Source organism: Emys orbicularis, chromosome 2, assembly GCF_028017835.1.
Source record: "Emys orbicularis isolate rEmyOrb1 chromosome 2, rEmyOrb1.hap1, whole genome shotgun sequence".
NCBI lineage: Eukaryota > Metazoa > Chordata > Testudines > Emydidae > Emys > Emys orbicularis.
This window is the reverse complement of record NC_088684.1, coordinates 250,835,776-250,847,775: the sequence shown is the minus strand read 5'-3', so window position 1 is coordinate 250,847,775 and position 12,000 is coordinate 250,835,776. Positions and strand designations below refer to the sequence as shown.

Sequence of the window (12,000 nt, the reverse complement as noted above, 5' to 3'; positions counted from 1 at the left end):
CCTGCAGACTTTTCTGCACATGGTTAATGTTATGCATGTGATTAGTGCCACTTAAATCAATTGGACTAACCATGTTGTGACGCTCTGTACCTCGGGGGAACACCCAGCACCCACATGTTCATCCTTGTAAAATGATTGTACGGTATCCAATGCAAAGTTTGTCATGTCGGGTGTCTTCGGAAGGCTCATGATGCACTGAGCACTGTTGTTACAGTAATGTTATAGGTTGTAATGTCATGTATGTAGTTATGAGGCTGAAAATTTATCCTCATGGCTTAAAATAAGCCCAGGCAAAAATTCTCCAAGAGCAGAGAGGCAGTTCACACCTCATCAGGGCAGGTATGGGACAAACCCAGCCCAGCCTCACAGAAACGAAGGACGCTGGCTTAGGCAGCAACAAAAGGATCTGTTGGACTCTCAAGTAAGTCACTCCCCTTCCTTTGGCCACTTTGGGACTGCGATGAGGTAGTGCTCACTTGACTCTGAAGGGGGAGGGGCAAAGCCAAGAGGGAAGAAAGAACATGATAAAAGGGAGAGACGTTTGCCATGCTCTTCCTCTCTCTTCCACCTACATCTAAAGACACCACACAAAGTGACTGAAGCGCTGATCAAACGGGAGAGCCTGGTTGAAGAGCAACCAGCCAGCCTGTGGTGAGAAGCATCTAAGTTTGTAAGGGCATTGAAAGTGTTAAGATCAGCTTAGAATGCGTTTTTCTTTTATTTCATTTTACCAAATCCAATTTGTTATGCTTTGACTTATAATCACTTAAAATCTATTTTTATAGTTAATAAATCTGTTTATTCTACCTGAAGCAGTGCGTTTGGTTTGAAGCCTGGCAGAGACTCTCCTTGGTATAACAAGCCTGGTACATATCAATTTCTTTGTTAAATTGACGAACGCATATAAGCTTGCAGCGTCCAGTGGGCATAACTTGACACTGCAAGACAGAGATTCCTAAGGTTGTGTCTGGGACTGGAGATATTGGCTAGTGTCATTCGACTGCACAATCCAAGAAGCAGCTTACATGCCAGAGGCTGTGCGTGAACAGCGCAGGAGTGGGGGTTCTCACAGCAGAGCAGGGTAAGGCTGGCTCCCAGAGTCAAGGATTGGGGTGACCTAGCAGATCACCGGTCCAGATAACACCAGAGGGGAACATCACACATGTACATAAAATTAACCACATGTGGAACTGTTTGTAGGATCAGAACCTGGTGTTCACAGTTTTATCTTTGGAGAAGAACAAGTTAATAAAATCAAGAGAAGCAATTAATCAAGAGTTTGACACAAATATATGGCTGCCCAAGCAAAATTGGTGGAACTGGCAAGTTAATTTAGCAATTTTTTCATAATGTTGTGAGCTGCAGAGTTGCCCCATTGACTTGCTAATCTGTGGTGTGGGACCAAAGGCATGATTGAGAATCATGCAGCTTTTGTCTTTCAACTGCTGTTCAGTATATAATTAGTACTTTTAAAATTTTATAATCATATTCATATTGGTGATGTAGATACAACAAATAGTGATTTTTGTCAGCATTAGTAATTAGGAGATTAGAATAGGAAAATGTTTTGGTGTTAGTTACAAAAGTAAACATGAATAATTTACCACTGAGTGATAAAAAGTAAATAAAAAATCTGTTTATTGATTTAACAACTGTATTTGTTTGCACTGAAGGGAAAGATAAGTGGTATATTTCTAGGGAAGAGAAGTGCAAAGTTAAATATTTAGCTGTTCTTCATTTAATTGTTCATGAAGTTATTTTGCACACTATTTTACATTAAGTGATAAAGATTTAAAAATGAAATAAAACCTTCTGATGCTTTTAAAGGAAGTACCTCAATGATGGTTGGTTTGCCCACATTTTCTATAGTTGGTGATCCGTACAGCACTCCATCACTGTATGGTGTCCTCTGAATGTAGCGTAGCCATCCAGGTTTGTCAGGGTAACCCATTAAGTTGGTGTTAAATGTTATAGGATCATTACTTATCTCACCTAGATAAGATACACAATATTAGAATGTTTTCAAAAAATGAACTTTATGCACCTTGTTTTTGAAGTTTCCATTAAATAATTTTGAGTTCAGTTTTGTCATATAAACACAATTACTATAATGTTTTGTAACACATCATTGCAGTTCCATGGGGAAATACTAAAACTGTAATTTTTTATTATCAAAAAAGTGCAGTTTGAGAGAGCCACACTCCTGAGTCCATGCCTCAGCATGTGTAATTGACAGGAATCCCATATTTGAAATGTATAGCCAACAGCAGAGTGGAGTGTGCTTGTACTTTCTTAGAGCCCTAATGACCCCTTCTGCTTCCACCCATCAATTGCTAGGTCCTGGCTTCACAGGAGCCTGTGTTTCCCAGAACACCAAATCATCCAGCCTCCCTACCAACAGAAGCAAAAGGATCCAAAGCCCAGTATTTCCAAGCAACAAAAACCTTTAAATTTTTAAAGGCTCTAGAAACAATGTCTACCTCTGAGGACCTTACTGTAAGAGGGAGACTGGTTTTTTTCGCACCTTAACATGTGTGGTCGTGTCAAGACACATAGGTCCTCAACACTGACAACTGAGCAACAGATTTGCTTTAGAGAAACTCTTCCAAATTTACCCCTAGATCAGAAGATTGGAAAGAGGCAATCGCTGCCAACAAGCTTGTGCCACAGGACAGAAGAGGGAAAGGATTTTGTTTTAAGAAATTTGTGATAGCCGAAAAGACAGGAGGACAACAAGATTTCTCTGAGACAATTTTTAACTGGTAAAATAACACTTAAATATGGTGTGCTGGCCCTTTAAGGGTAGGCTCCTCATTGAACACTGTCCTGCTCCTGATTTCAGCACAGACCCCAAGAATGTTGTGATCTGTAGTTCCTAAAGCGAATGAAAGTTTGAAACTCCAGGCAAGGTATGTTGGGAATAGGGTAAATAAGCAGCTCTTTTTTCACACAGCCGGAGGATGCAGATAACGAGTAGGAGCTGTGGACAGGAAGTATCTTGGAAGGACCCTGGGCAGTGGCCATCAAAAGTACCACTTAGAGAACTGGATGGCTGGAGAAGAAGTGCCAGAAGAGGAAGCTCGATGTTTAAGACTGTTTTATTAGGTAATGTTGGGAAGGGCAAAGAACAAGTGGAAGCAAGTGAAGGAAGAAGCCTCGGGGAAGGGAACATGGGGGGTTGGGGTTTGAACCAGGCACTTGTTTTCTTTTCAGCCCAAGTGTACAGCTGCCAATAGAGAGCAGGAAGAACTTCCCATTCACTTCGCTACATGAATGGAGTGAGAGTTTGCACAGACATCCAGGAAGAGAACCTGTAACCTAGAATGAGAAACATCAGAAAAAGATTGTGCAGACTCTCAAGAAGAGAGACCCAGGAAGCAATAGTGGGAGACTGGACAAAGAAAGTGTATGATTTTGACTTCTGCTTATTTGGACTTTCAAAACCCAGATGATGGATGGTCTTCATTTTAATTGGTGAGTTAAACACAAACCAAATTCAAAAATCAATGAAACCTCAGGGTGTCAGGGGAAATTGAGAATCAACCACGATACTACAGCAATATGCTAAGACATCAGTTAAACATGTTATCATGGCAACACAGAAAGCCCTCCCAACATCACTTCTCTGGGAATAATCTCACCAGGGTGCTACAGTCACTAGAGTTCATCCTAAATTACCCCATTTCACAGTTTGAAATACATCAGCAGTCTGAGATGTGGCTTGTTTCAAAGTCCTTCTCCAGGAAAGGCTCTATGATGCTAAGGATCTGGCAGAGCAGATTTGTCATACACAATAGTTTTAAACAAGGACTATATTGCAAATGTTGGATAGGGTGACCAGACAGCAAGTGTGAAAAATCCGGACTGGGGGTCACGGGTAATAGGATCCTATATAAGAAAAAGACCCAAAAATCGGGACTGTCCCTATAAAATTGGGACATCTGGTCATCCTAATGTTGGGTCTTGATGATCAATGTGGTATTCACGATGGGGCAATTTCAGTGGATCATGAGGTCACAATTGTACAAGTCAGAGATTCACACTGCAGCTATGTAACATGCCTCAGACGTGGAGTTGAGGTAGCAATGTTCTAGAGACAATCTGCAATTAGGAAAGGACTTTCAAATTCCTTCCATTTACATCCCTAAGCTGTTATCTCAGGAGGGGACAAATTGGGCCTGAGATAGGCACATTTCACCATATTATTGGCTGACAGTAAAACTCTGTAGCTCCAGCAGTCACACACATGGAGCACAAACTCAAGAGTAAGGGTCTGTCAAGACATCCACCTTTAGAGAAGATTAAAGAAAATAAAAACAAATGAAGTCATTTTTTTCTCTTGAGAATATTTTAAACATATGACATTCAAACAAATGCTATTTTTCCCCAATGTGGTTTCAAGGCACCATGTTCCAAAATCAAAATTAAAAAGATTGTCAATGAAGTGAACTTTTCAATTTTACTTGCTTCTAGAAGGCTAAATAATTTATAAGCAAAGTGGGGGTAAATGTCCTTTATCTTCATATAGTTTTTGAGATGAATTCAAACCTATGTTTTCTATCTTGCCAATGATCTTCCTTTAGTTTTACTTCATGGATGCAAGTCAAAACACTATACTTATGAAAATATAGCCCTTTCTATGACAAAAGACTGCTTTACAATTTAAAAAAGTTACTGCATGTAGAAACAAAATAGGATTGAAACCAAGGAAGCTTTCATTTTATTTGAAAGAAAATAATCATCACTGCTCTATGCTAAAGACATTTAAAATTTTTATTTTAAATGTTCCTTGTGTATTTAAAGTAATTTTATAAAATGTATAAGATGCTTTTTGACACAAATTGTTAATATCACTATTTATTTTGTAAGAAACTGATACAATCTCAAATGGGGCATATTTTACAAAAATCACCATATGACTCAATCCTTTTAAAATTAAAATTAAGCTTGTACGACTACATTTTTAATGGGATACCAAAGAAAAGTGCTAGATTCTAATCTTAGATTCATAACATGCGTTACTGAACATTTCAAAGTCCATAACTGGGCTTCTCAAGATGCACAGCAATGCATACCTGTAGTTCATAAGCCTTACGATTTAAAACCACTTGAAATTATCCACTTACTTTACCAGTATAGAAGAGTCAACCAACGTTAAAAGTGTTGAAGTGATATATGTTCAATACTGTACCACAAAGTATTCTAGATACATTTGAGATCTTGAATTTAAAAGTAAAAATGATATTTTTCTATAATATGGAAGATCTAAGCATCCCATACCAGGCTTTGGATAAGGAGGAAACTCCCCCTTAAAGTATTCTCTCTCCAAAACATGAACAAAAAGAACTCCAGCAGAAGGATATACATTCCGATCAGAGTGCACCTTAGAGAGAATCGTGTACACTGAAAAGCAGAAGGAAAGATAAGAGACAGAAAAGTAAAAAGTGAGACATGCTCTAGACAATACAGCATGCATTACTATGGAAATTTTCATTTCTAGGGAAAGGAAAGCAACAAGCATTAGATACCTGTTAATAAGTTTTTAAAAGGTTGTGTGGGTTTAAGAATACAATGCAAAACAAATCCTCTCTTTGCCCATTATGTATCCTCCAAGTCCTGTACAAGATTCCACTAAACAAAATTAGACAGTTTTTAATATTTCAAATGCTAATCACATACTTACTTTTATTATAATAATGATAGATAATGAAGAAGCCAATGAGTATTTTTGGAAAGTTGTTTATTTGTGATATTCCATATATCAATAAAAACACATATGAGTGTATAATCAAATTTCCCCCATATTTTTAACAACAAAAATAAGGAACAGAAGGAACAAAGTAGCCTATACAGGCTTAATAACTTGTTTGTAAAATAATTAAATATGAATATTTAGTCAAATACATCCTGATGAAGGCTGTTTGTATGCAAGCAAGAACTTCATTATTATACCTTATTGTAATTTTTCCTTGTTCTTTGTTATTCTGTATTTGTACACTATCAATAGCCTCAGAACATAGGGTAATATTCTTCCACTGTTCTGCATGCAAGACTCCCACGGACATCTATGGTAGTTCTGTGCACAAATTGAGGGTAGAATGAATTATATTAATCACACCACACACCAAGGGTAAAATAAAAATGTCATAATTCCTCAGTGACATTTTTTGAAATATTTAATATTTACTACAAAAATTGAGTGCTTCTGATTACATCTCATGTTCTAAAAAGACATATTACTATCAAAAGTGTATATAAACTATGTATATACAGTTATATTTGACACAGACATAATGTGAATTTTAATTTCTTTCTGTTGCTCAAGGTAAACTTCAGAAGTTAAATTTTAAAGGAGTCTCCATCCAGCCTCCCATTTTTCACCTACAATTTTGCAGTTACAGCAAACCAGGTATTCAGATAAAAATAGACATACCATCATTTTTATTTCCCCTTATTTGCAGGTTCAAAATGGGAGCCCAATTTTAAAATCAAGCCCTATATGTGAGATATAAAATTGCTTAGTTTTATATATGGCACTAATCTAAACAATAACATAATACATTGGTGTGACACCTCATCTTCCCATAAGTGAAGAAGATTCACATTCTGTCAAACTAGAATTTTACAAGTTTATACATACTAGGATCATTCACAGCAAACATAAAAAGGGACTCAGATAAAATTCCAATCCATTTTTATTTCTCCTTTAAATTAAAACTTGAACTCTTTTAGAAACAATTGCTTTTAATGTGTGAAACCCCAATGAAGATTTTACCAAACATTGGAAAAATCAGATTGCACACACAACACAAGAATGGAGTTGGATGGGGATGATATGCAATTCACACAAATTCACATTGTGCACACCTGGAGCCTTCCATGTTTTACTCAAATTGTTCAGCTGCAGGATTTACAATTGTGGGAGCCCTTGTTTTAGAGAACTAACAACTTGTTCTCGTGAAAAACAGCTTTGATGGTAATCAAAACGAGACCCGCTCAGTGCCCTTTTCAGGGGTAAGCTTTGAAAAACATTGTGTCAAGTAGCATTTCAGATGGTTGGCATAATTATATATCACCAAAAAACCTTCTACAACTGCCTGAACCTGGAGAAGAATGTGCATTTGTCCTAAGCTATCAGGGGATGAAAATGAACTTGCTCATTGAGTCCCCAATTGTCATTCCCATGAGCCAGGCTGCAAAATATGGTGAGTGGGCTGGACAGAATATCTGCAACTCCTAGACTGATGTCATAAATTATTAAATGCATAGTATGCTGAAGATTTTTCTGGGTTTTTTAAATTATTATTTCATCTTCTATAGTCATCCTAGACTTAAGTTATTTCTCATTAAGTGCATTCACAAAAAGGATAAAGAAAAGTGTCAGATACTAGAAGACTTTTTTCTAATTATCTCCTTGATAATTTGGGATTCATTAGGATGTAATGCCATCTTCACCAAACTTAAAATAAACTCCACTTTATATTTAAAGAGGCGAACCTCAGCTCATAAATTGTCATAACTACATTGAATAGAATGTAGCCAGCTGAGGGTCTGCCCCAAAGACTGTAGACCCCCCCAAGCATAGAGTTTATTTGATAATGAATATCAATATAACTTTCTGATAGGTGCTATGGAAGAGTGTGTAAAAATAGCAGATCTGCTAATGTAATATTTAATTTCAAGATGCATGGTCTTTTGAAACAAATTTTAGTGAACCTTTTTCTTTTAAACATTCGCTAAACAAGATATGCTTGAAATTTGCTGTTTCCAGTTTGCTATCTTTGATTTAATAACTCTGTTCTTTGGCATCTTCCAAACTTTGTGTTCATTCCCATTATAAATATATAAAGACAGGCTCAATGTCAAATGTCTCAATATTTACTGTATTACTGTGTGTTAAGTGAATTATATTTACTATCATAAATAGCCTCTCGAGCTTTCTAAAATATATCCACTATTTTAAAGAACAGTACAATATAAGCAAAAGGGAATCCATGTCCTCTAGCTGGCTGAAGTGGAGCCACTACAGGCTGGCCAGCCTTCAGACATGCTCCTTCTCCAGCAGAGCTACATGTGTTTGGGGCCATGGTGCTTGTGGTGAAGCTGCCGGGTCTCTCTAAGTCCCTGTCTGTAGGACTTGCAGCTAATAGGCACAGGGAAATTTGGTGGGGGGCCCACTCTGAACTCCCTTGTTGCCACCTAGATCATCCATTTTTCACAGGGTGTGGCACCATGCCACAACTCCATCCATCACTATGCCCCTTCTGCCCTCTCCAGTTACATGGTGGCCAAATGTGCTTAACTCTCTCTGCTCTGGGCACAGCTGGGGATCTGCATTGGCAGGATCCCCACAGTGTGCTCAGTACTGTTGTGGATCCCCATCCACATGGTAGCACTACCTCTTAACCCACTGCCAGGATCAAGCCCTTATTGCTGATAACACCCAATTGAGGTAAGATTTCTTTTTTCAATTTTTCTTTAGGCCAAGCTTATTGCATGATGTTTGCTCACAAAACATTGCTGAACAACAATTAGTAACAAACATTCTATTCCTTGCACCAGATATTCTGAGCCTGGTTTTCTAAGATTAATAGCTTCAAGCGCCACATATATTACTGAGCTCCAGAAATCAATCTTTTTCTAATTATATTTATGTATTAATCCTGGTTATCACAGTTGCCTTTGCCCATTGTGAATTTTGCTTTTATTAGATTATACTAAACAGCCAGACCTTATAATAATTTTATCAATAAGAATAAATTCAAATAGTCTTGAAATGTAAATACATTTTATGAAAAAAATCTGCATTAATAAACCAGTTATTGTTAATATATTTAAAGCAGGTTTCATTTAATTAAATTAACCTAGAACAATTTGCTGCATTTAATCAAATTTGGTAAGTACACCCACCATCTTGCCTTAGTGACCCAATAAAGTCTCGCACTTGCTTTTGTAAATGAACTATAAATAGATCAAGGAAACAGAATTATATAGGAAATTGTATCTATCAAGAAAATCTGAAAAAGTAATTTGTAACATTAATAAGATTATTTACAGAACAGAAAAGGTGAGAAAAATATGCTGACTTGATGAAACCTAAAGAAAAAAAGTATCTATTTTTCTATTCCAGATGCTTTGCTTTATACCTTGAGACTTTAATACTACAGCAAAGATCAGTTTCAAAAAGGAGAATCAATGAAAAGGTAAGGTAAACTTTCTCCATAAGGAATACTTATAGAAGAATTAATACGAGAGACTATAGTGGGGAATTTCTGCAGAAAAATTATTTCTCTGACATGTCTTATGTCTTACATAGGCAGTTTACTGAATATTCCCATATACACTACAATGGGTGCTCCTGGTAATGGGACATATTCGGTTGTTGAGGTAAGTGTACCATTGAGGACTTTCTGCAGATGTAAAATGATGACGTTGGTGGACAGTTAAAACTAAGCTTCAGAGGAACAAATTAATCCTAAAAATGACCTTACCATGTTGAACATCCTAAAAGCAGCTTTAGAGTTTGGCCCACAGCTGGAATGGAAGCTAGGGTTTCTCTTTACTGAAAAAATTGGTGTTTTAAAATGTTCACTGATGTGTTTGGATTAATGTTTTTAACACTAATTAGCACCTAGTATAAAGTCATATTTTAAAAAGTTGCCTACCAGTGCTACAATGCTTTAAGTTTACAAAGCATGTTACAGACATTAGTTAACCCTGACAATAACCCTGTGAGTTAGTTTATAGTGTTATTGTAATTATTCTAATATAATCATTTATTATTATTAATACCGTTACCCAGGTGGAGTCTTGGGTTAACCAAAACCAACTAACACATTTAAGCAGTAGTCGCTCTTTCTACATTAAGTTGAAGTCCTGTTTAAAACAGTGTTAAAACTGTGTTAGCAAACATCTTTTAAAAAACAGTTCTATTTTCCTAATCTAGATTGGGCCTTGAAAGGTAGAGTTCTACCCTCTGGGTATATATTAGCTTCATTAATGCTAACGTAATTGAGCACATGCATCCACAAAAGAAAAGATACATTAATCCCACTTCCCCTTCTGTTTTAATCAATAATCCCCTGCCTTTAAAGGGCAAACTCTAAAATATTTTGAGAAAATAAACCCCCTAAATTTTCCTATTTGCAGTCTTTAACACTAGTTTCTAATCCCAGTTCCACTAATTGGTCCCTAGTATTTTAACATGTTAGCTATCTACTTACTTATGCCCTCATTACCATATTATTTAAGCTTCATACTCATTAATGGATTTTATCCTCACAGCACCCATGTGAGGTACAGAAATACACCTCTACCCCGATATAACGCTGTCCTCGGGAGCCAAAAAATCTTACCGCGTGATAGGTGAAACCGTGTTATATCGAACTTGCTTTGATCCGCCGGAGTGCGCAGCCCCGCCCCCCCGGAGCACTGCTTTACTGCGTTATATCTGAATTTGTGTTATATTGGGTCGTGTTATATCGGGGTAGAGGTGTATCTCCATTTTAGAGATGGGCAACAGAGGCACAAGGCACATTGATGGGGTTGCCAATTTTGGTTGGACATATTCCCGGAGGTTTCATCACATGACATAATCTTGCACTGAAGATTAATCTTTAAATCCTGGAGACTCCAGGACAACCCTGGAGGGCTGACAATCTTATATATTGAATAACATGCCCACACAGCCACTCAAAGCCTGTGGCTGAGCTGGGAATTGTTTCCATTAGGTCTCCCAAGTCCTAGTCCAGTACCTAATCCACTAAACCATCCTTCTTACTCATGTATAATTCAGTGTACTTTGATATATTCTATTCATTGTACAGGATGAATTTTGACCTTACATATATTTATCTTATAACCACATATGAATTGTAATAACACAACTCTGGAGACTGGTATTTGGAAAGTTCTCCTTCACAGCCTTTCCTCTCCCTCCCCCTGATGTTTCTTCAAAATGAGAAAGGAAGTGGAAGGTGAATCTTCGGTCCAATATGCCACTTGCTCTTCCTCTCCAGCTGATAAGAAAATATCTCATTTATGGATAGTTTGTTATCTTCAGGCTGTGCAGCCTTTTAACAATCTTCTATGACTGACCGATTATGGAGAAAAATGTACAACTGTACTAAAATGGCAAAAGATGTAACTGAACATTCTCACTGACTCCCAGTGTCATTTCCGTGAGCCAGATTGCCAAATATTCTGAATATTGTTCGACAGTTTTTGTGTGACTCCACCTCATGGAAGGGGAAAGTTTTGGGCTACTGTGGAAGCATTCTGTGTCTGCTACCAAAGAATATTTAATTTCTTACTAAAGGTTGTACATGATATATGGTCCCAGATTAGGTGCTCTCAAGGCATGTAGGTGGCATCATCTACCTTCACTGCACTGTTTTTGCTCCTCCTTTCCCCCCTGACTCCATGAAGGCCTTTCTGTGAATCCTGGGATGTACATGCTGGGAAGGGTTGGAAGCTGTACAGGCCTGGGGGATAAGTAGACAGGCTGGAAACAGAGGGGAGAGGAAACATAAATTGTCTTTCTCTGGCCCTGTAAGGATTCCCCTGGGGAAATAATGCTGCCTCAGACTGTATTACCTCTTATGAGAAGTGTTTCTTTTTTACCTCTTATGAGTAGTGTTCTTTCCCCATAAATACTGGGGACAGGCATAGCCAGGAAATCACCCCACTGGAGTTGCACTGTCAGAGAGCCTAGAGGCTGTGAGCTGTCAGAGGCCAGAGCTAGCAGAGAGGACCAGGATCTCAGTGTGGATGACCCTGCTCTCCCATGGATTTCAGAGGATCAACCAGGTTTGGTGACAGGCCTGCAGTCTATTCTGCATGTAAGGGGGGAAACCCATTCTTCTCAACAGCGAATGTGGGGGATCTTCACAAGGGAATCCATATAGAAGTTTCTTCCTCCAGAGCTCCTTTTCCAGGTACCCTGGGTAAGGGTGATCCTGGCCATAGCTAGAGCTCTAGGGAGATCCAGATCCTTCACCT

General features: G+C 37.9%; 1 protein-coding gene across 2 annotated transcripts in view; it reads right to left on the bottom strand.

The window, feature by feature from the left end:
- The window catches only part of SGCE (sarcoglycan epsilon), a 42,666-nt gene that overhangs the window by 21,403 nt on the left and 9,263 nt on the right, over positions 1–12,000 (bottom strand). For both annotated transcript variants that reach the window (XM_065398925.1, XM_065398926.1), the window contains 2 exons: positions 5,281–5,403; positions 1,835–1,992 (listed from right to left, as the gene is read on the bottom strand). In XM_065398925.1, coding sequence (XP_065254997.1) covers positions 1,835–1,992; positions 5,281–5,403 — 281 coding nt within the window. The remainder of the gene's footprint in view (positions 1–1,834; positions 1,993–5,280; positions 5,404–12,000) is intronic.